General features: G+C 37.3%; 1 protein-coding gene across 3 annotated transcripts in view; it reads right to left on the reverse strand.

Annotated features, from left to right (window-relative positions):
- Positions 1 to 4,562: 4,562 nt before the first annotated feature.
- The window catches only part of RANBP3L (RAN binding protein 3 like), a 31,166-nt gene continuing 10,589 nt past the window's right edge, over positions 4,563 to 25,139 (reverse strand). For 2 of the 3 annotated variants that reach the window (XM_031061157.1, XM_031061159.1), the window contains 12 exons: positions 24,863 to 24,940; positions 23,761 to 23,835; positions 23,084 to 23,158; positions 22,319 to 22,443; positions 21,672 to 21,775; positions 17,422 to 17,533; positions 15,952 to 16,051; positions 14,713 to 14,843; positions 13,569 to 13,689; positions 12,870 to 13,012; positions 11,313 to 11,505; positions 4,563 to 7,058 (listed from right to left, as the gene is read on the reverse strand). In XM_031061157.1, the coding sequence (XP_030917017.1) occupies positions 7,015 to 7,058; positions 11,313 to 11,505; positions 12,870 to 13,012; positions 13,569 to 13,689; positions 14,713 to 14,843; positions 15,952 to 16,051; positions 17,422 to 17,533; positions 21,672 to 21,775; positions 22,319 to 22,443; positions 23,084 to 23,158; positions 23,761 to 23,835; positions 24,863 to 24,940 (1,301 nt within the window). In that variant the 3' untranslated portion in view covers positions 4,563 to 7,014. The remainder of the gene's footprint in view (positions 7,059 to 11,312; positions 11,506 to 12,869; positions 13,013 to 13,568; positions 13,690 to 14,712; positions 14,844 to 15,951; positions 16,052 to 17,421; positions 17,534 to 21,671; positions 21,776 to 22,318; positions 22,444 to 23,083; positions 23,159 to 23,760; positions 23,836 to 24,862; positions 24,941 to 25,139) is intronic. The other variant, XM_031061158.1, reaches the window with a different exon arrangement.

Genomic DNA, 25,139 nt, shown 5'->3' on the forward strand with positions numbered 1-25,139 from the left:
GGGACGGGGCGCGAGGCACGTAGGCGGCGCGTGGTGGATGTTTCCGCGCCCGGCCCCTGGGCGCTGTGAGGGGTGCGGGACCGACCCCCGCCGTGAGGGGACAGTGACGGTGTCCCTAGCGCTTCCCGCTGTTCCCCAGTGCTCCCCCGTGTCCCAGGGCTCAGCAGCAGCACCCCCGGTGCTTCACGTGCCCCGGAGTGCTCCCAGTACCCGCTCCTCCAGTGCTCCCGTGTCCCAGCGACAATGCCATCAGTTCCCCGCTAGTACTCCTAGTGTCCCGGGAGGCAGCGATAGTGTTAAAGAGATAAAGAGGGAGAAATTACTTGGTCTTAGATTGCGTGTGTGGAAATCTCACGTGTTGCTGCTCCTGTCCTCGGCCTTTGTGATAGCTTTACAGCGCCGCAAAAGGCAAATACGAACTGATAATAGTGCATTAGCGAAGCTTCAGATAGCTTGGGGGAATAGACGGGAATTCTGAAACCAAGCAGGATTCTGAGACTAAACAGTGTTCCTAAACAGTGTCCCCACACCCCGGGGGACCACGCTCTCATTACTGGTGACATGTCACCCCGTTGGAGCAGCGGGGTGCGGGGCCGGCACCACGCAGGCGGTGGAAGGAAGTCAGGTGGGATCGCCCCAGTGGGCGCCAGCGTGCTTCCCTCGGAGACTGTGGAATGGAAAAACTTTAGGAAAATAACTCAGAAAGGTGGGAAAACACAGCACGTGCTGTGTTTTAGAAGGACTAAAAGCTGCATCTGGTGCGGAGAGCTGGTGAGATGCATGTAGCTTAAAAGCTGTTTTTGTTATCCATGTCTGCTCTGGTCTTTGTGACATTTACGAGTGTCAGGAAGGGCAGAAAGGACTTGGCCGCAGCTTTGCGAGACAGCGTCTGGCGAGTCCAGGTAAAAAAAAAAAAATTATCGATCCTGGGTTACTTTTTAATATTGTAAGCAAGCTGTCCAGAAATTATGTGGGGGTTTGCATGATTATCAATAACTGCATGTGCAGGCATCGACTGCCACAGACAGTCCTTCTGCACTGAAGGCTTCACTTAGACAGGCATTTCTCATTACTCACCTTGTTTCTTATCTTCCCTGGGGGAAGGGATAGAAGCAGCAACTCCTGCCTGTCAATGCAGCACTCCTCTACAGTGCTTTGCCAGGAGTCTTAGGAAATAAGCATAGCTGCAGCCATTCTGCTCTTCCCACAAACAAAGGTTCTCTCCAGTCTTTGCTGGTGGCTAGGAGGATTTTTTTGTCTACTGATTAGCTTAGCCTTGAAGGAAAATATCACAAAAGCGATTACCAGGAAACCAGGAAAAATTAAACATTACTAATTCCCTTGCTGACCAGAAAATGCCTCGTTCTGTATAACCATTAACTTTAAGGTTGTACAAAGCAGTAGGTAATAAAACATCCTTGAGACCTAAGAGATATAAGAGGTTTCGAAAATTTATGACTCTGTTTTGAATGGTATCGATTTTATAACTTAATTGACCATTTAGCTGCTCCTCTAAGATTTTTGTGCTTTGTGTATTGTCTATTTATATTGAATTGTTTTGGTTTTTGAAAATCGAATCCGCTTCAACCATTAAGTTTGAATATGGAATAGTATTTTATTCTGAAATCATGCAATTATCATGTTGTGGTCTTTTGAATTAATTCCCACAGCAAGCTTATAATAATAAAATATGAAATAAGTATTTTAAAATGTAAATTCAAATCAGTAAATTATTAAAGTTCTGGAAACAATGCTGAAGCATGGGCTATGAATTGATTAATCCATAGTTCCCAGAAGTCTCTGACAGGCTAGCTCTTTGTCAGAGTACACAGATTGTCTGATACCCCATTGTCTTTGAGGAAAAGGATTTAAACTTTCTATAACATATGAAATACAGTTTGTTGAATATTACGTACCGTTTGCATCTTACTTTATAAATGGACCTATTGACAAAATGTTCATTAGACACTAACCCCTCCCTCACTACAATCCTTTAATTGAGCATACACCTGATATAAAGCAAGAAGACACAAATATTGTCAAATGACCCTTTACCAATTTTGAGATATATTCAGTTTGTGACATATGACATGTCTCTTCATGCTCCATTTTCAATTACTTTAAAACAATATACCCAGTAGATTAGGGTACAGATTAATTCATGCAAAATTAAACAAATAAATATAGGGATTAAAACCTGGTATCCTTGTAGAACACAAAAATGGACTAGGAGTGAATTTCTGCTGTAACAACTTTTTGAACCCCTTGCTGACCAAAACCAACTTTGGTTTGGGCATACAGTACTTAAAAATTCTTCATGGAAACAGATGCCTCAATACTGCCTGAAGTTAAAAAAATGCTTCAGAGAAATGCCCATTTTAGACACCAAGGAGTTATAATAATACATGATGTAAATTTCAAGACACAAATTCATAGAAAACCAGGCATCCTTAGCTCTATATGGTTGAAGTTATATTGTGAACTTTAAAAAATACCTATGCAATACACAAAATATTCTGTGTAACAAAGTAACTGGAAAAATTCCTACATAAACAATAAATTATTCCCTAAACTATTTCACTAGCTGTAAAACTGGCAATGCACAACTGTGCCAGCTGTTTTATATAAGATAATCTCCATATGTAGTTTATTTCCAGCCAAAAGAATGTATATGTTGGTTGTAGTGCAGTTACAATCTGGGACAACTATTCATTTCTACTCTTTCTTGAAGTCTTTGACTAATGCCTTCTTGTGATAGTTTCTTTAATAACCAGTATATAATTAACTTATCCAATTATTTGTATTGTCTAGACTTACTCTATGTGACCCTCAGTGCTACTGGTAACAGAAAAGGATTGTGGTTTGTTTGTGTTTAAAATGGTGATGCTGTCAGTGTTAGGTGCATGCACAGGGGAAGAGGTAAACACACTTATCACTGCAACATGTCATAAATCCAAGTCCTCAGATTTTGAGACCAGCTGACTGCAGCTGTTAATTCTGATAATCCAGAAGAAAACTCCAGAGTAACGCTTAGAGAGCATCACTCATGCAACACATATGAGTCCTACAAGGCTTGTAGATGAACATATTAGCAAGTGTAGTCTGATAGAATTTCTGATCCCAGATCCTCTCCGTGTGCTTGCACTTTGCTTGCAACATGTGTACCCTCATCACTGATTGCATAGTTGAGTCATGTAATTTAGTCATGTAATTCGTTTCAGAAATTCCAAATTACAAAATCAAGGAAGAAGCTTAAGGAAAAGCATAGTAAGTGTAGCTATTCTTCAATGCAAATTACTGATTTTTTTTTACACAAAACCAATGAGAAGAGCAAGCTTTCTTGTCCACACTTCCATTAGAACATATTTTAATTATCAGAGATTTACTTTTCTACTTTTCTTCCCACTCTTTGCTTATGCAAAGCAAACTACACCGTCCATCAAGTGGTCTAATACAATTGACTTCAACATTTCAGAAGCAATTTGAATATGCTCAAATAGCTGCAGACACATTATTTTGTATTAATAACTTCAGTGTTTGTGAAACACAAACTGTTCTGAAGTCCAGTTTTTAGACAGAGAACTGCTGTAGAATGGGCCATGCATGCTTTTTCTAAGTTTTCCTGCCAGCATGGCCCCGTGGTAAGGCCTCTAAAATCCATCTAAGGGAAATGAAGATGCGCTTTCCCTCCCTGTCCATGTCACACTGACTGTCACTGGCAGTGAAAGCAGATGTGCTAGAAGTTTTTCCTGTATTTATTTATTCAATAGAGATATTACCTAACTCTTAACTTCATACAGTCTGCCAAAAATATTTCAGAGAGCATGATATAAAAACCTGAGGGACAAGATTTATGAAGAAATACAAATACCTCCAGAATGTAAAGTAGGACATTCAGTTTGTCCCATCCACGTGGATTCTGCTAGAAATTCCTAATCTTAATAGAATATATTATTACAAGCTGTTAGTTTTCCCTCCTTGGGAAAATTACTACTATATGAATATATAAGATCTTCCACCTCTACATCCCTTATGTTTATAAATTAGTCACTGGGGTTTCTCATAAATAGATTTTTTATCTGGAAAAAAAAAATCATGTCTAGTTTCACATAGGCTCATACGGGTTTCATACTGAGTCATGTCTCTACACCTCTCTTCAGGTCACGGGGACCCATCCTTCCGTGCTCTGTTTCTCCTCCCTCCCAGAAAGTGCAGCTTGTACAGAAGCAGAAAAACACCACTTAGGCCCACCAGCACCACAGAAAATACCAATCTTACCTTGAAAATTTTTCCTCAAAGGATGCTTTTCTCTGATTTCTGTCATTCAGCAACTGCCAATTTTCATGAAGAATTTAAATTGTCTTAGAGCATTCTAACACCTGTGCAATTCTTTGAAACTGAACAGTGGACTCCGTTTGGGTCTGACAGATAGGTGGATGGCATGCATAACCACTTGCACATTGTTTCCTTAGGAAAGCAGGCTTGAGATTCTGCAGCATGGAACTCTTAACTAATGGAAGCTCTAACTGGAACGCAAAATAAGACTCCTAGTTACACAGAAATTTAAGTGGTAAGGAAATTGTTTATTGTTGAGGTGCAGAAATTGCTCTCCAGGTGTCATAAAATGACAAACTACATTTTAAAAACCAATTTAATACATTACATAATGGTGTGCCTTCAGGCTTGAGGAACAGTGAACTTTAGTGCCATGAGACTAAAGAGAACACATAATTACATTTTTAAGAGCAAAAATTTTTTCCTCTATTACCAAAGTATCCAATGTCTTTAAAATAAACATCTCTTCTCCTTCTCAGGTTTTGGGAGATGAAGCTTCATGTTTGAGTGTCTGTGTACATGAGTGTATGTGTTTATATGTATATTGTGTATACATGTAAGGATCTTGGGAAGAGGCAGATCAAAACAGCTTTTATTTATAAACCTTGTTCTGTATGCTGTGGGAGCAAATTACAAAGTTTAAGTCCTGTGTCTGAAAAAGTTCTGTTGTCCCTGCCCTGGAAACCTCCCTTATTTACCAAGGATTTTACAGCTGTAGTAGAATTTAGAGGGGTATCATGTCACTAAGGTGCTTAAATCCTGTTCCACAGAAAGCTTTGATTATCAGGACAGACTTTGAAATCAAACTCTGCATTCAGTGCATAGCCAGCTGAACTCCAGGGCAAACATATCACCATGACCTGTTGCTAAATACATAGGGCTGCTGTGTTTTACAACTGCCTGAGTTTTTATAACATGGAGCTTTGTCCCTGAGGATGAGTTGCAGCAATGAAATATGAAGGCCAGTGATGTAAATATTGTTGTGGTCAGGAGAGAGGCTGATAACAAAGGACACTATGTACAGCTCATTATGGAAACAATATTTTTGTTACTGGCAGACTGGAATCAAAGAGAATCCCCATGCTTCACTGTTTGACACAGATGCTCTGTTGGGAAGCAGTTCCTTTTTCCTGAAGGCAGAAATCAAGTTCCACTTAAATTTACTGTCATCCAAATGCTAAATCAATGTCAGACAAGTGCTAATTTTGGTAGGCCATTACTTCAGTGTAATCCAGACAACTATTTCAGCCTCATCTGGATACTAATCTTGGCAGTGCAATGAGAATTCAGGAAGAAAGTAGTATTATTCCAACTTCATACCATGTTCAAATGGGAAAACTAAATTGTAACTTGACTGATCAGATGTGTTGCAGCTTTTTAGATTGAGAAATCATTACAATTACCTTAATTAAAAGGACTTGAGATATTTCAGAACATTGTTTCAGCTCTGAGGATGACAACCAATGTGCCGCACATCAGGGAAGTAGCAGTGGAGAGATTGCAGACAAATTCTAATTTTGACAGAATGAAAATATGGAACATAAGTAGTGTGTCTTACTTTGCATGGGCTTATGAATGACCCTGCAAGTCTTGATTCACAGGTGAATTGGAGTTTTTTTCTCACAAAAATGTTTAGGTAGAAGGCATTAATTTGTGGCATGACTTCTACAGAGCAACTGTGTCTTGGCCACTGTTGGGATTATTGTGCACATGAGAATCTGTAACATACTTATGAATGATGCTGTTAGGAATAGCAACAGCTAAGGCAGAAATAATCTCAGATAATCTCACACATTTAATGTAGATTTCCTGTTTGTGCATGCATTTATTTGTGTATATCAAATGGACAATTAATATACACAAGTGCGGGTGTTTGTTTTGTTCAGCTGGAAAGGTGTTCATGAGCAAGCAGACACACTTTAAATTTTAAAGCTGATATAGCCCTTAGAACAGGCTTTTACTTCTTCATGGTGAATTCTTTTTGCGCATACAGCTGAAAGATGCAGATCATGGTTCTTTTCCCTTAAACGAAATTCTGTAGCAAGTATACCACTCCAGATATTTTCAAAATAAACATTAAATAAACATTGTATAGGGGGTGTTTCTATCAATAAACATTGTATAGGGGCTAGTTTCTACAGGCCTTGGTCATGCTAAACTGCCACCCCAGGTTTTGCTTGCATGTACTTACAAACAGGATGCTGAATGTTACCACACAATTTTAAATAAATGTTTTCAGTGAAGCAAAATTTAAAGCTTTCCAAATGTATCTTTTAAATAATAGATTAAAAGTAAGAAATATCTGTTCACATATATTATTAGTTCATGCTTATGTGGTATTATCCATCAATATGATGAACAAGTACTTATTCCCTATAAAATTCCTCACTCTAATAATGTATCTAAATATATTTAATTCTAAAATTGAAAGACTTTGCAACAATTCTTGACTATTGGAAGCCATGGTGTTATTTACAGCTCAGGCTGCCTGGAATCCTCAGTAGTGCATCTGAAGTTCTTTCTCAATGAATTAAACTTAAGCTGTCTCTAAAATTAATCTCTACTTAAAAGTAATAAAGTAATATGCATCTGATTTCCTCCCTCCAGGGGCTGATGAGTCAGCTTAGACATTTTGGGAAGATGAGTTCCCAGCTGAGCTGTTGTAACTTCTTGCAGATATCATGAGCAGACAACAGACCGCCTGCGGTTCCATCTAGAATGATCTGGAAAACAATTTATTGACAAAAATCTCACTTATTTGAGCATATTCATGTTTTGAAACAATCCAGCATTTCATAATACCAAAGCAGTAGGTTAAAGTTTGGATATGATCAGTTCCTGGTTTAGGTAAATAGGTAACTAGATAACAGAGGATTATTCACAAATATTTGAGCATGTGAATCATGAATGAAGCCTATGACCCTCCAAGTCAATAAAGACAAGCACAAAAAGCACTAAGGAATCTCATGTCTAGTAGGGCAATGTACCTGGGATGCAAATTATCTCACTCTATGGAGGGTACACTGCTTTAAGACTTCATTACAGATGTTCAGAAAACTGTGAGAAATCCAACATACCTTCAAACAGCTCATTGGTTATGAGAAAGTGGTTTTGGTGCATAATCTCTGTGACTTTGACTCATCTGCAGAAAGTAGGTAGAACTGACTAATAATGTCAGACACATAATACCACTACCACAGTATCTGCTTAAAAATTGCTACTAACATCTGGCCGCCCCTAAATACTTAACAAGAGTTTAAAATCTTTTACAAGTGAAAGGAAAGCTTGTGTTTGTCAGAATATTAAAACTGATCTTCTCTCTTCTCTTTCCTGATACGGGAGCATTTAAAACCAATCATAGTGTCTTTTTTCTCTGCTTTAGGTATTACTGGTGCCTGCTGAAAAGAATAGAGAAACTCCAACAAAGAAGTTAATTCTTAACTTTTCCTTCTTCCTCAGTTTTAATCACTACCAGGTATGTATGTGTTAGCTTTATAGTTTGGAATCCTTAACAACTGAGAAGAATTTAAAGTAAATTGACAAGAAATGCCAAACAAAGCAGTTTTTCACGAGTATCTGTGGTGTTGCTGAAGGGCCAGTTCCTTTAAGAAGTTTAAAAGTACTTTACTGCAAAACAGAAAGAAAGCTCTTGTAACATTTTAAATCTTGATAAACTCCAGCATAAGAGAGAGTCCCCATGAAACTGAGATGGGAAGTATATGTAGAGTGGACCAGAAAAGGTCCGTAAAACATTCTTCAGTTCTGCAAATGCACGTGCTTTTGCATTTCCATATTATGATACTGTCTGGCTCTCGGACCAACACACTACTGGAGATTGTGTTTGGAGACTACGGGCTCTCAATACCAGTAGTCTTGAAAACCCATGCAATTCTTTGTGGATCCATAGGGGATACAGTCTTATGTCTTTGCATACTGTGATTTTTCTTGTAAGGTCTATGGCTGGGTATGGAGAGACTTCTTGGGACTTACCCAGTCCTAGATTCCAGAGCTTTGTATTCATTCTAATAGCTTCTAAGATAAAATTACGGAGAGGACACCTCAGTCAAAAGAGATGATTCCTCAGTCAGGATGAAATTAGGAGAAGATTTCAGATCGGTGAGGTGGAGTATAAGGACTAAGGCATAAAACTTTTCTTTGCCTAGTGACAGTGCTGTCCTTGTACCTCCCATGTACTTTATTTGTTTGACTTTGTTCAGCCAAGAAGTTTACTGTTTAGTCTAAATTCACTTCCTCAGTTCAATTTATAGGCAGAGGGAAAAGATAAATACTTTCCAAAGACTTACTGGTCCCATCCACTCTCAAAATCTATTTAAAGATTAATTGTTCTTTTTCTCTCCACTTAGATTTAGAGAGCATTTTGTTGGTAAAAATATTTAGGCTGTAACTGGTAAAATATGATCTGATAAAAATATCAGGCACAGCAAATTTCTCTTTATGGACTTTATGAAAAGTAAAGCAAATCAACTAGGAATTTTAAAAAATATTGGAATAAATGTCTATACTGAACTCATAAAATCATACAAAAATCTCTACTACCTTATACATCGTCTGTATATAGCATTAACATACTGTAAATTAAGAATTTTCTGTAAGAAATGCCTACAATGGTCTTGCAAATATACAGAATCACTTCAACATCCATAATTCATTTACTAAGTATATCATATTTGCTTTCTTCTTCAGTCTCAAGCATTAAAGACAAGTATTATAAAGATACTATGAAGATAATAAAGATCTAATTTTTCATGTCTTTTACAGTGTCATGAAATACATCATCTAGGCAACTGCATGAGTTCATTTTAACAAGAAGGAAATTGCTATATTAAGGAAAGCAAACCACGGGGTGAGGGGGGGTTGAGAAAAACAAATAGAATGGAATTACATAAAATGCAGGCATATTTTGTGAATTCTCATATCTCTTGTAAAGAAACAGTCCCTGAGGACTTAGGCTTCTTAACATTTATATTTTCTTAAGGAGAGGTAATCTCCGAAACTGAGTTACATCAATATAAAGGAGATTACTTATTCACATACATCCTTCAATGAAAATGAAAGAATAAAAATTAAGATGTTAAAACTAATGCTCTTAAAAAACCAGGATCTGTTCTCTTGTATCTAAATGGACATTTCTGTGCTGATATTTAAAACTGACCTCTTCCTGTTCAAAACCCATAAGGCCTATTATTCTTCCATTTTTGTAAAAGGAAGCTCCAGGGACGGTCATGAGTGAGATTGAATGTCTGAAGGTGGAGAGTGACTTGTATACCAGTAACTGAAATCGGTGCAAATTAAAACCTTGTGGCTCTGAGAAGAGATTAAAATAAGCAGAAGAGCTAGAAGCCATTTAAAAAGTGCTTGAAAAAGGATTGTTAAAACTGTTGTTACAAACTGCAATAAATGAGGCACAGATGCTTAGACTGAAAGGACAAGAAACAACAACACGTCACACATTTAAGAATCTGTTTGCTGGCTGCAATCTGAATATTTGTATCAGAAGTTTCTGCATATCAAAATAAGTATTTAACTTGTATATCTGTTTGGTATTGCAGTCTATCAGGAGGATAACAAGATGGTGAAGGGCATTACGGGAAGCTGTATGTGGTGCAGCTGGGGTCACTTGGCTTGTTGTCCCTGGAGAAGAAAAGACTGAGGGGACACCTCACAGGGGTCTTCAGCTTCCTTATGAGGAGAAGAGAAAGAGCAGAAACTGATCTTTTCTCTGTAGTGACCAGTGACAGCACCCAAGGGAGTGGCCTGAAGTTGTGTCAGGGGAGGTTTAGGCTGGATATTAGGAAAATATTTTTCCCCAGAGGATGATTGGGTGCTGGAACAGCTCCCCAGGGCAGTGGTCACAGCATTATCCAGCTCAAGAAGCATTTGGATAATGCTCTCAGACACATGGTATGACTTTTGGGGTGTGCTGTGCAGGGCCAGGAGTTGGACTGAATGATCCTTAAGGGTCCATTCCAATTCAGAATATTCTATGATTCTATGATAAAGGGGATTTTTTTTCCTTAGGGGAACAGTACTTATAGCTGTTACTGTTCATTTCTTGATTCTTGATGAATAGTTGTTGAAATGAATGTTTATAATATAAGGACAGTATGTTACCTAGCTGCAGAGGGAAACAAATCCTGTGAGCAACAACTCAAAGTTGCCTGATGTAGTCCATCTGTTGAAAAATCACACCTAATTAGAAGCTCCTGTATCCCCTGTGGCAGTTTGACACAAGCAGTGAATTTGCTCCAGAAATATGACTTGTCTTTTGCTGAGATAGAAGAGCTTTTAGATCTAACAGCTATTTCTGTCTTACTGTCTGCAAATGTGACTGTATCCCTGTTGTGAGTTGCATTAAAATAAGTGTTAAGGCATTAATATCCTATTTTAGTGGCATTTTTCTCTCTGAGAAACTTAGATTTTTGTTATGGTGAAGAAAGCTGGCAGAACTGGTGTGTAAATGTCCTGCAGATTTCCTAGTTGAGCTAGTTGTTACAATCAAGGAACATGTTTTAAATAAAGTTAACCATGACATAATAATATCTTCATAAAGATGATGTGCTTCAGGCTTTTAGTAACAAGCTAGTCACTGATGTGAATGGACTCATTCTTCACTTACTCAAGGTAAAATCAGTATGCTAACATCCCTAGTAATTTCTACTGAAATATACTGAAAAAGCACTTAGATAATGATTGATAACAAAAAAATTTCTTAAACCTGAAGCTTTTGTCAAGAGTATTCCATGGCTATAAATATGTGTTGATACTTTAGCTGGCAAAATCTTACATTTTAACAGTAATAAATCAAAATACTAAAAGGAATTACCTGACTTCTACTTGAAAAAGGGGTATCTTATCAGATAAAAGTTATAGTCGACATAAAAAAAAAGGTCCAATTTTCATTACTTTAAGCAAATACCCTGAAAGGATTACACATTTCCAGCAAAACCTCCACTTACCAGATCCAGTGCTGCTCACTTGAGTTAGTTCTTCATCATCTTCATCATCACTATCACAGTTTAATGGCTGAAAAGCTGTTTCTGACTCTGTGTCTCCTTGATGAGCATCTGGCTTTTGCTCAGCAAAGCTTCGCAAGGCCACAAGGCGATGATGTATTGCTGCATACAGGTGTTCCGTGTCTTTTGAGCTTGCCTGCACAACATAAAATGTATACAGTGCAAAACAACTGAGAAAAAACTCTATTTTTAAAAATTAATTTAAAAATATTGAAGGAGTTGTATTTTGTCCTTTCTAATCAAAACAATCAGCTTAAGATCCACACTTAATAATTAACATCCAAATATTAAATACAAATAATGTGAAGTTCTTTTGTGTGGTCTGAGCCTTATATGCAGCTGTTGATTATTTTCTCTATAGTTACAAGAAACATAAGCTTAAAAATTACTTTCTCTGAAGAACAGATCAGTTTTTATGGAGTATTTGATATTTTGGATGATTCCTGAGCTTGATTCTAGAAGTAGGAAAGCCCTGACATGTTAAAATACACAGTTGCCAGGTGGATACTGTAGGGATGGATACCAGCCTCCTCAGTGTCTGCAGAAGCAGCTTCCTGCAACCCTTGCCACACACATACAGCTGTCATATATTGTGACTTCCTCATACATGTCTATTTTTACTGCCCAGTAGTGCCAAGACAAATTTACGGAATGTAAACTACACGCTCTATGAAAACAGTGCAGTACACCTGGAAATCAGGACATTTGTAATTCTCACATGCAGACCAGCAGTCCAGCACAGCCATAGTTAAGTCAATCCCTGTTAGGAAGTGACAGATTTACAGTGCTTGCATATACAGTGCATGGTGCTTTGCTTGTGTATGATATGTGACACTTCCTGGAAATGATGATTTATTTGTCTTTCCCAGCCAGCTGAATCCTTCCTAGAAAGATCTTCTGGGGAAACCATAAACATCCTTAGACTCATGTGGATGTTCTCACTTTCCAGCTTGGGACATATGTGCTATCTATCTTGCAAATAAGTCCGGCACATTTCCTTCTCCAATTTAGCCCTTGCTGGAGAAAATCAGGGTTCCCAAGACACCCTTGGGTCTTACACAAGGTGATATTGGAACTCTGTATTCTTCTCAACTGAGAAATGGAAGTCTTGCCCTGGTTGGATTTATTGCAAGTGCTGTGTTGAGAACCATGGCAGAAAGCTGCTGCCTTTTACCAGAGTAATTTACAAAATTTTAACTACCTGTGAAGGAATTGTCAGTGTATTGCTTTCATTACAAAAGAGCCATTTCTGCATATTATTGGAATGATATCCATTCCATTGGTGGAACCAGAGTCTGGAAACATCTGTCTTAAGGCCAGATCATATCATCACTCCTGTTTTTTTTAATTGTAATGCATTCCATAATAAAAGTAATGTAACATCTAAGCTGAGCACAGTCTGATAGAGCATGAAAGCCATTTGCTAAAACCAACCTTCAGCAACCCTTCAGAATTCTACATGAAGTGGGGTTTTGGGTGCAGCTGTTGTCTCCTACTCACCTGAGTTAGAAATACTTGAACAGAATGGTCCTCTTGATCTGTTGCAGTGAAGCACAGGCTCTTTCTGTTTGCTCTTTTTATAACCATTTGTTCCCAGAGTTGGGTGTTGAGAATCAGTCTCAAGCTACCTTGATTCCGCATAACTAAAATAAGAAGGTTAATATGATAAGATATGCCGCAGCTGTTTTCTCCAGCACTTGTATACAACTAATATTTTCATAAATTATTCATTTTATTTTGGTATAAAACCCTGATATAGTGAGATTTTTATTCTTTCTTATATCCAAATATATTAGTTTGTTTCAATATGTCTGGCACACAAAGCAAGTAATCTGCTGAAACTGTGCAATACAGTACAAAAAAGTGACAGCACAGTAAAAACAACATTCCAGAAGAGTCTTGAAACAGTGCTGCTGAAAAAGCAGAACCAACAAAGAGCAAACTGTTAGCCTGGTGACTGGGCTGAAGACACAGTACATCAGAGAAATACACAGACAAGTACATCAGAGAACCTAACAATATACGTGAGTCCAGTTCCTCAGTCTGTAACACACAGAACTTTATCAGGTAAAAAGATTCTCAGCAACTTGACTTAAATATAATGATCTTCTCAGATTTAAATGTTCTAAAATAAACTCTGGCCAACAATAATACAAGTTATTTGTTGTTTTCTGTATGGGATATTTCTTTAACTCGTACTTAGCCTTGACTGTAACATTCCATGCTTATTGCTAGAAGTGTCATTAAGCCTCAGGGATCCTCTGCCTCTTTCAGTCCAGCTTAAAGAAAGCTTATTAAATACAAAGAGCTTGCAGTTAATCTGAAAGAGAAATACATAATGAAAACTGCCAGCTAATGCTAGTTTTATTGGCTCTAAAATAACAACTTTACTTTTACAGCTTTATGGTTGTAAAACTTTTTATATGGCTTCTAATACATCCATGTATTACATGGCATTTGCAGAAAGGTACATAGATATATCTATACATAGATATATATGTATATATGTATATATGTAGACCTTTATTACTTAAAATGAAAGGGCTCTTAGATCTGTGAACTCTTTTCTCATCATAGAAAACATTCAGCATGAGTCCCAGTTTACTTTTTCAATTATTTCATCTTCATTAACTCTTTGTCTGTTGAGAAAGTTGCTGAGGCCCTTCAGTTTTGCTGCTGCTGTGTTTTTAAGGTAGCAGCAGTCTGTGATATCCACCAGCATAGCTAAATTTGTTGCAAAAGTTGTACAACCTTACTTCCTCACTATTCACAAATGTTATGCAACAGGATACCAGTACTACTCCAAATATAGTAAAACTTTCATGTTCTCCTAAGACAGAAAAATTAATAAAAAATAAAATAATGTTAAGATTTTTTAAATAATAATTGCTATTTTCTGAGAAAATAATATTTTGAAGACAAAAAATAACAAGATATGCTCAGCCAGATGGGAAAGATAATTGCTCTTTTAGCTGAACTATAAAACAAATTACTTTTGCAACACATTGCTTTTTTTGCCCAACTTTTTTTTTTCATAAACCCCATCTTTACTCAAATCACTTCCAGTTCTAAGGTTGTGGTTACAGCTAGTATACTATGTAGATGCTTATAAAATACCACTGAAATAGGCACTTAGTAAAAGAGACTACAAAATGAACAAATATAGTATGAAAAAGAACATACCAACTTACAGAAAAATGGGTTAGCTGAGGCACAGCTTAAAAAAAGGCAAAAATTTAAAATATAAATTGAAGTTATTTTCAGATTGCTGCATCTGCAACTGATCTAGATGTTTTTTTCAACAACTAAACGACTCACCATCAAGATTTTATGAAATACACACCTGCAATACATTTTGTTCTGCTTCTTCTCCAGTTATAACTTCAACTTTATCTAACAGGATTTTCTCCACTGGCTTGGAAACACAAGCAGCTGCTGATTCAATTAGTGTTGCATTCCTCAACAAAGGTCTTTCTGTAGAAAAAAAAAAAAAGAAGAAATTCTTTCTGTACAAGGAATATTTTGGGAATATTTTTAGGATAACAAAACTACAGGTCACACAGGATGTGACCTCAGTAATACCTGTGGTATCCGACATTATTTTGTGTTATTAATAAGTTTTTGGCCAAAGAAACAAACATTAGAGGAAAAGGCAGGAATACAAAATACCTCACTAAAAAGGCTCATACAGAATTGAACAGGGCTGTTTATAGTTGCAGAGGTTTGTCACACGGGACAAACAGGAACAATCAGAAACAAGGCCTAAATATTTAGAAGGCTGATTTTCCAAATTAAACTCATCTAACTGATCTATTGTTATGCTGAGTATACATATCCCAAAATTCAGAATAATAATATGTATATCATGAATATTTAACAGGAACAGAGATATAATATTTGAAAGGAACAACATTGTTTCAAAGCTCTGTATCTTTGCATAATCTATACACATGTTCTGAGGGCTTTATATTTAGAATTTTTTACTTATAAGAATGCTTACACAAATCATAGGATCTAATACATCTGTTAGTAAAGAGGAGTGCAGAATTTATCAAGAATTGTCACAACAGGGGCCTGTTGGGGACTCCCTCACAGCCTAAGTTTACATGGCTTGCTTAGTAGAAAATCTCACACCAGAGTCACAAACAAACTCTGAAGTCTGTGTAGAACTTTCAGTCCCACAATTATGATCCAAAATAACGAAGTAATTGATATGAGAATTTGAAAAATGCAAGCAGCAGACAGCCTAAAATTTTAATTCAACAGTGTCCACAAGGCATTCATAAAGGTTGCTGCATTTTTCTTCAAACAATAAATAATAATCTGTACTAAATAATAATATTCTGTAATATTTTCTTGTGTAATTCAGATCATGCTTTCTGAAGCCAGTCCAGTTCACATGTCATAAAACAAACTCTGCCTGCTTTCTGAATATAGATTTTGGCACATACTCTAAGCATACTCATGACTGGATATCTTGAGAATAGATGAAAATTATTGACCACCACTTATTTGACATCCTCTAAAATACAGTGAGATATAATAATAAAGCTGACTTTGCTTGTTTGCTGAGTATGCTTACTTGTTTGTGTCCTGACATGAGAAGATCCTGTGGACATGGATGTTATTTCTCCTTTGTGTAAATCAGCTTCTGTGCACAGCTTCGGATGCTTCTCAGGACTCTAGAAAAACACAGGGGAAATAAGAATTCCTATTTTAAGAAAGGGCTATGTTAATTTATATCAAATAGAACACTGAATAATGATAGCATGCTAGGCTGAAGATAAGCAATTTTAATAGCTTCAGAGTAAAACTAGATACAATTTCAGTCTCTAGAGGAAGTAGTATTACTATCATAGAATCAGTACATCTTTCTTCCTCCGAGAAGAATGACTGCTTCGTGTGTTTCCTGGACTAGTATTTAAATCCACTGAAGAATTTAGGTGTTAAGGTACTGGTTCAAGCCCATAAGTTCCCAGAAGAGTAGTTTAAAACACTCAGACACCACAAACTGAACTTCAGAGGACTTAAAAATTTCTATTGCCGTCAGTTTTGCAGATAAATTTTCTTAGTCATGTCTAAATAAATGCTTGTGGCTCCTGACAATGCTCAGTGTCTCAACTCCTACCTTATAAACAAATCTTGGCCAGAAGACATACCCCAAACCTATGGTTGCCAAGCTTTTTAACTGGCAGATAAGCATACAGTTTTCATCCTATTTCAATTGAAAACTGAATTTCAAATCTGTGTTCAATGGTGCGGTCCTCAGCTTAGGAACCACTTTTTTGTCCTAGAGTCCTTCAGGGCATAAGCTGCCTCACAAGCATGCACAATATGCTTTAACATGGACACTCTCTCAGGTGTCCACTTTTTCCCTCATACTTATTTATCACAGAATCACAGGATGGTTTAGGTTGAAAGGGACCTTAAAGAGTATCTGGTTCCAGCTTCTCTGCCATGGGAAGGAACACCTTTAATTAGACCAGGTTGCTCAGAGCCCCATCCAGCTCGGCCTTGGGTGGTCATGCTGGATGACCTCCAGGAATGGGGCATCCACAGCATTTCTAGGCAAATGCTTTACAGTGGTCTCACCCCTCTCAAAGATAAGAATTTCTTCCTAATAGCGAACCCAAACCTACTGTCCTTCAGTTTGAAGCCCTTTCCCCTTGTCCTGTCACTCCTGTAAACAGTCTCTCTTCAGCTTTCTTTTAGGCTTCCCTTCAGGTATCCAAACTCTTTACAGTTACAATGGAAGTTATTAGAGCAGTAGAAACCACATTGTTTTATCTTACGTTGTGGGTGTTCCACTTTACATGGAAGAGATAAAAAACTCTTTTTCAAGTAAAAAAACAGATGTGTATTGGTAAGCGTTAGTAATTAAAGAATCTATCTAGGATGGTAAAGATAGGAATGCCTACCCCTCCAGCAGCACATCCTTAGATATTTTCTCCTCAAGAGACATTGGAACCATATTTACTCACATCTTTACAAGAAGGAGGACCTAAAAAGAACCAATATCTGAAAAAGTAATTGTACTCTTAAGTACACTGACCTTGATAAAAAGTCTGCCAGTATGTGCAGGTCCAACCAAAACTCTTTCAACCATGTTTTCCCCAAACACAAAATCTGAATTGCTGCTGTTTTGTACACTTCTTTCTTGTCCCCTGTGGGGACAAAATAACATAAGAATGCGATTTAGAACTATTTAAAGCACTTTAAAGATTCACATTAAAGAAAAACAAAAGAGTAATAACCTAAGTAATCAGATAAATTCTTTAAGATAATTTGAGAATATTCTCTATGGAAAATTTCCCAAAAGGAACAGAGTATCACAGTGAGTTTCATTAAGATTATTGAGGCCATTCCTTAAGACCAAAGAATTAGCAGCAAAACAGCATGCCACTTCTCCTCAGGGAAGTGTCTTACTCCAGAAATTTTAATGAGTTGCTTTAGTTTCCATTTGCCCCTCCAAAAGGACTACCAACAATTAACAGCTATCCTTTCAAGTTCTCCACCACTCTGCAGAATAATGTACACCCTGGTGCCTTACAGGCATTCCTTCATCATCCTCCTTATGTTTTGGAAGAGCAGGAAGGCAGTGTATTCACATACACACACAAATACTGAAAAAATGTATAGATTTGATGGCAGATTGCTTAAGATGAGGTGTGAGTAAAACAGGAGAGAAAAGTGTTTCCATTTTTCAATAACCTGTTCCAGAGATATACGTAACATGAGAAGAGAACTCAAAACTTGGAATCATTTGGTACTGGCCAACTATATTTTAGAGATTACATTCAAGAATATTCTATACAAGTAGAATTGTGATTGGACCTGCTAATTACATAGCCACTTTAAATTAACAGGGTTCATTTTTTGTAAAAGTCACTAGAAAAGTCCTTGTAAACTCCTTTATGTGGAAGTTGTTCCTGCTGCTGGTTTGGTTTTGATTTGTTTGGTTTTGGTTTTTTATGATGGGGTTGTACATTGTTTGTGCTTTCTGTAGAGCTTAATCCTGCACGTCTTGCTGGCATAGGCAAAATCATGCAAGTTCTTTTCACTTTCTGTTCCAGAAGGATGACTTGGCAGGAAGGCAGCCTGATACTGTGTCACAAACTGCATTCTTCAGCACCACTTACTTCTGTTTCACAGTATTTATCATCCTGGGGAGGGCTTAACATAACATAACATAACATATGTCATGTACAGGATATTCCTGTTAATTAGCTGGGTTTGTTGGCAGAACTTTGATTATTTCCTCTAAAACAGTTTCTCTGTTCACAACTACAGTGTGCTTAAAACCTCTTCAAGGATGAAGGGCTTACCGTGTACTACCTCTCTCAATCTTTTTCAATGAGAAAAATACTCCTTAGCATTCTCATGCTTGATGTGTTCCTAAGACAACACATTTGCTAGGAGCAAAACAGAGAAATCAGAAAAAACTTGTCTTTTCAGCCTTTAAAGCTTCTATACATGTTCTGGGCCCTGAACAGGAAATCTGAAGTGTGTTAATAAGCTTTTTATCCTTAAACACACCCCTTGCTAAAATTCACTGGAATGTGACAAATTTCCATACTGACATTTCAGCTGCTACTTCTAGGGTGTTCCAATAGCAGCTTAAGGACAGCACCCCAAAAGAGCTAAAAAAACAAGAATTAGAGGCTTATTTCTAAGAAAAATTGTGGGAAATGGTTTTGATTATTTTCAGAAATGTAAGAAAAATTAATCAGTGCAATCAGTTCTCTTTGAAGAGAAAGTTAACTAGAAGTGCCAGCCTTAAAATGTTATTAAAACCTCAGTAGCCTTATGTTGCTGTATGGCAAGAACAAAGTGTTCTTGCCAGGGATGCATTGTCAGGGATGCAAAGTGTTCTTGGCCCAGGCATGGCATTGTCACGGGGATACAAAACACAGTCACTGATATCAGGGAATGATAGAAGGAACAATGGGAAGAGAAATATGGATAAAGTACTCAAATGGGATTATGAGGGGAATGATTCAGGTACTGGCCTTCTCAGAGTGTCCAAAAAGGTGAGAAGCTGCCAGTTCCAGTGCTTAAGCCCTTTCTGTTTTCTAAGCAAATCCTTGTGCAAAGTTGAGTTCATGTGACTGCAAGCCTGTATTTTCCCACTGCTGTATTTCTGTCACTTATGACACAAGCTTTCCAAGCTTTTCATCAGAATCAACAAACTGGAATTTTTTCCTTTTCTGTTTATTATTATAGTCAGCCCTGGAAATGAAAATTAGTGGTTTCATGGAACATGGACAGCTGCAGCAATTGTGGAGGGATAACAAGGTATTTTCACTCACCTCTCCACAGAATCATATAATGGATAGATGAAGATATGGAAGAGGAGCAAAAGTGAGAAAGATGTCTGCAGGCAAAGCAATCTCTGCATTTTATTTTATAAATAAATGTCAACAGTTATGCCTTGACTGGAAATTAAAAGCAAACCTAAAAAGTTGTTTCCTTAGCAATGAGGTCTGGCTCCAATGTTCACTTACTGTTCAGCATGTATACAGAGTTTAATCAAGTAATTTGTTTCTTATTGATGAGAAAACAGCGATGCCAGAAAGATTTTACCTAAGTATTTTACAGCATCAGTCACTTAATATGGATTAGAAGAATGGCACTTACATCCTTCTGCAATCTCAGAATAGCAGTAGGGACCTGGTAGTATTTAAATTAGTTTTCAACTGTCAAAGGAACCAACATTTACCATGATTATGATAGAACTAGTATTGTGATATTCTAGAATTCATGAGGCACAAACACCCCAAGCAGGGTGTTTGTGAAAAAAAAAAAGACAAGGGAAAGAAATACCACAAGTACCTTTAAGTTAACTTGTTGGCACTCAATCACTGTGTTGCATTTCTCTACTTCACAGGAGAAAGTCACTCACCAATCTTTTCCTAGATATTGTGCAGCTGACAGAAGGTAAATAAATTTAAAGTACCAACAGCAGTGGATTTAGCTTTTCTTACATGCATTACCATCATTCAGATTCTCCTAAAAACCCAGTGTGCTCTGTGGCTACATGTTGTCGTCAGAGAGCACCACAACAGCATTAAATATAATGGAAAAGGTTAGTTCTTCCAAAATCACAGCAAGCATCTGCCCTCTAATGATTCTAGCGGTTCTTTTTGTTGATAGGAATTAAGAATCTAAGTTTTTGTGCATCTAAACTCCCTTGCCTCCTCAGAACCTTGGCATTGTGCATCACAACCTTTATCTGCTGTCCATCTAGCCCTGGCACAGACTCCTTTGCAATTTACATATTCTATGCCCTCCTTGGGTAGGAGAGGGAATTAGGCAACATTAGAAGTCTATTATCCATGGCCCTAGCAATTTTGAAAAGTCATTCTCTCATCAAAAGTGATACCAGGTGTATTCCTGATGCTCACAACTTCCAGGTAAAAAACCATCATCAACATCAGCAAGCAGTATTAATACCACAAGACAACTACAGATGTAGAGTTCTCATGAGTCAGTCCCCAGAGAGAGGTAATAGCCCACTTTTGCACCAGTATGACTTCTTCTCAGTGCTGGCCTTGAACGCTTTCTGTTTCCCAAGCAAAACCTTGTGCAAGTTGAACACGTGACCAGAAGCCAGTGTTTTCCCAGCATTGCATTTCTGTCATGTATGACACAAGTTTTCCAAGCTTTTAGTTAGAATCTGATTAATCTCCAAGAATGAGGCTCTTTCCATCACATACAGTGTCAAGAGGATGGGGAAACATCCTACTCCAAGGACATCAGCTTCCTCACAGAAATTCTGAAATCTGTGCTGCACAAAAATGCCAGCCTATCCCAGTCACCACAGATAGCTTCTCGTGACAGAAATTCTGCTTTGTGAATGGAAGTAGAGCATCAATTTCAGCATTCACCCGGTATTCCAAATCAGTCCTGTTTTTTTTCTTTATGCTTCTTGTGTCCAATATACTGAAATATCTTGGTTATTCCTCAAAAGAATTATATTTCCTGAGTTTCTATGTACCTTTTTTATGAGATGCAGCAGACATGCAGTCAGAAGAGAGATGGCAAACCAGAATAGTTTCTGGCTTGGTTGATAGCGAGAAACCACCTGTCCCACAAAGATTAATTGCAGTTAGGAGTCCATTTTTTATGGCATATGAAGCTCATGTGAATAGATACAAATCCTGGCACCACACACAAACAGCACAGAGTCCTGTGTGGGTGCAGATAGCATGGGCTTAGTACCATGTTAGACATAGATGATGAAAGGGCATGCCACCAGCCAAGTGACAAGATGGTGTAGAAATATAATAAACAAAATCTTACTGTGTTTTCTGAGAGCTGGAAAGACTCATGGTAATAGATGACCCCATTGCTGTTTTGGAATTTACTGAATTCTCAGTGGATGAATAAGAGCTGTCTTCAGATAGCTAGGAATAATAAAATCAATTTGGTTAATTAGAGCTAGTATGTTTTCTGCTATTAACAGATCTGCTAGAATCCAGAGTCACTAAGGTATAAAGATAGACAGATACAGATACGGATAATAGATGTTGTAGTTGGCATAGCTTCCTCCAACTGAGTACTAAACCAGTGCCCTCAATTAAAATACTAAAATCTCACTTTCTAAATAAACAGAATCCAAAACACCCAAAGCTGATTTTCCCACAGAACCCTGATATCAGAAAGGTAAGACAGCCTGCAGAGAAGAGATAATTTTTCAAACACAGTCAGCATGAGTTTAACATTTCATATCATGTTAGTGATACAGTAATTCTACTGAAACTTACATGGGAACTTTCTTGAAAATAATGCATTTTTAATGCAATGTTAATTAACTGCAGAATTAAGTAATTAATTGCTTTAAAACAGCACTGGTTTGTTTGGTGTTTGGTTTTGATTGTTTTGAGTGTTTATGTTTGGTTGGTTTTTTTCCTTAATTTGAGTTCCAGTAAAATTATTTTTCTTTTTACCTGAACACACGCTTCTTTCTTAGTCATTAGAGATACTACAGGAATTTCAGGACAGGTCAGGGCTTGTGGGGGCTGTAAAGTGGCAGGTCTAATGACATTCCACAATTGACTTGGTGACAAGGATCCTTGCAAAATACAAAGACAAAATATTTAAACATATACTTTTTCTTCACATCTAATTCATATCTATATGTCTTGCCTCTTAACTGAAATGTTCAAAACATTTTTAAATAATGTTTACTGTTGTTTATTTGCTCCATATTCTGAACAATTGTAATGTTTTCTAAAATACACAACCCTGAAGTGAAACCAATGTGTTATCCTATCAGGATAAAAAAAGTAATGTGTTATATACATAAACATTCTATTTGAACTTACAAAATACATTTTTATTTATATATTTAAGTATATCTTTATACTTATATTTATTGCTTTGTTTTAGATATGTCTTCTGGCATTTCAGATTTAATTCTGCATCCTCAGATGCCAGGAAGTTTCTTCATTGCCTTCTCCAGGAGCAGAGGTATTCAGTTAGAAATGCGAAATTTCACTATATCCAGTCCACTCAGGAAATAAATAATCAGAGCAGATGGTCAAACCAGAGTTCATAGGACATTTACCCTGTCAAACAGGTAAGTTATGAACTGCATAAAGATACCTAGCCTATCATTCAGTATGGAAAAGAGGTGTTCTGTTTTTGTCTTCCGTATCTCTAAAGGATGTTTTTGTGGAGCTACAGTGAAAAAATATCACAATGACAGTTACCTTCTCTTGTACTTTTGATGATGTCAGGATTTCTTTGAAGAAGAGCTGAGGTCATGAATATGTTATTCTTCTTCACTACAAAAAAGGAATTTAAAATTAAATAATGAGTACATCCAAATTTTAACACAAAATAGTGTGTTTTGCTGCTATCAAAATGCTGTGCACTCTTAACATTGTTTAGCAATCCTCTATGCCAGTATCTGTCAAGAACATGTCTAGTAACAGACATAGGCTAGGATTTGAGACCACTCCATCTTTCCTGTTAGTGCTAAGAGAGTGAGGATATTCCCTGGATACCTGGTTAGGTGGGAGACAGGCTCCTAGGACAGAAAATCATATTTCTGTAGTATATATCACCATCATATTGCAAGCAAACTATTCATGTAATTACTGTAATTTCATTTTGGTTTTTTAAGTATAATTTGTATCAAACTCTATAAATGCATGCTTTTAAATTATTCAAAGATTTCACCCCTGCCCCAGAGGATTCCCCAACTATTAAAAAAATTTATCTTCTATTGAAATACCAGTCCTCCTTATAAAACAATCCTTTCTCCCATCTAAATATCAGATTAGTCCAACACACTTCAGCTTTGTCTTGCAGGAAAAGCATTTCTACACACATCTTTACTTTGGCTAATACTTGCTTTTCTATGTAAATATTTATTTTTATTTACCTGGCTGGGAGGGAGGGAAAGTAGGAAGGATGTTAAATGAAGATGACCTCCCTCTTTGCTGTGTGAGAGCTGTATCTAAAAGAATAAGAGATTAAATTATCACTTGTTTGGAGAATAAAAAGGACAAGTGTTAGGGTTAGCCAGGCTGATGTCATGCTTTCATTGACAGTAGAATAAATTATTGTCTGCTACCCACCATCTTTCTGAAGCAGACTGTTAGGTTATGTCTATGCTGCTGACCCCAGGATGTCTCTGAGGCCAAGGAGCACAGCCTGGCTCAGGCTCACAGCTAACCCTCTCTGTATCAGCTCTGTCCTGGAGACTGCCAGGTGGAAAGTTCAAAACAGAACCAGACAGTGACCTATCCCTTCAACAGTATGGGCAGTCAAGAGGGAAATCACTCCAGCTTCCTCCTGCACTCTGCTTTATTTTTTGGTACAGGCATGCCCTAAAATTTCTCACATATCTATCCCAGTTTAAGTTTCAGAGTAAACCAAACTTAGCTTAAGTCCTCTTGGGTACATTTAGATGTGATTAAAAAAAATACACTGTACATATATTAGTGCCTGAATTCAGAAGTACCTTTTTGGTACCATCCATATGTTAAATAAAGATTGTGAAAAACAGGAGTCCTTCTGCACAGTAGCCTCAGGGACTGGTGTTCATTTCCATGGAAACAATGCACAGTCCTTAATGAGCCTTCCCAGTCAGCTCATGGCTGGATGGCAGGAGGGCCCTTCTGGAAACTGTTACATCTTAAAGGATTGCCCAGGGAACTGTGATCTCTTCCAGAAGCCAGGGATATAATTCATTTCCTGACCTCATCCTCCCTTGACTGTGTGAGCAATTCAGAAAAATTATATTAAATTTATGGATTTTTCACTACTTTATGTAATATTATGTAAGTATGGAAAAAATAATGTATTTTTAATTAAAAACATGCTCATTGGAAACTACCAGCAAGTATCAATGTTTAAGTTTTCATGACTTGCAGCATGCTTACAATGCAGAAACATTTCTTAGGTGGGAGAATTCATTCTTTTCACTGCCAGATGAGAATACAGAACTCCAATCAAAACATGACTGAAGGTGAATGTCATACCAGTGTCAGACTGCGAGTCAGACTTCTGGAAAGTCAAAGATGATGATCTTGCACGTTTTCTGGAGCAACTAATGAAATCTAGAGAAAAGAAAATATAATGTGATTGGCAGAAGGCATCAGCACCATGTTATAATACTGAATTAAAACCTGAACAAAATAAATTCTAGGAGGGACTTAGAGAACAGCTTTAAGGCAGTGCCTGAGAGCAGGAGGGCTTTGGAATCTAACTCAACACCTGTCACAAATCTTTATTTCTATTACGTTCAGGGAACCCAAA

Source organism: Geospiza fortis, unplaced genomic scaffold (assembly GCF_000277835.1).
Source record: "Geospiza fortis unplaced genomic scaffold, GeoFor_1.0 scaffold163, whole genome shotgun sequence".
NCBI lineage: Eukaryota > Metazoa > Chordata > Aves > Passeriformes > Thraupidae > Geospiza > Geospiza fortis.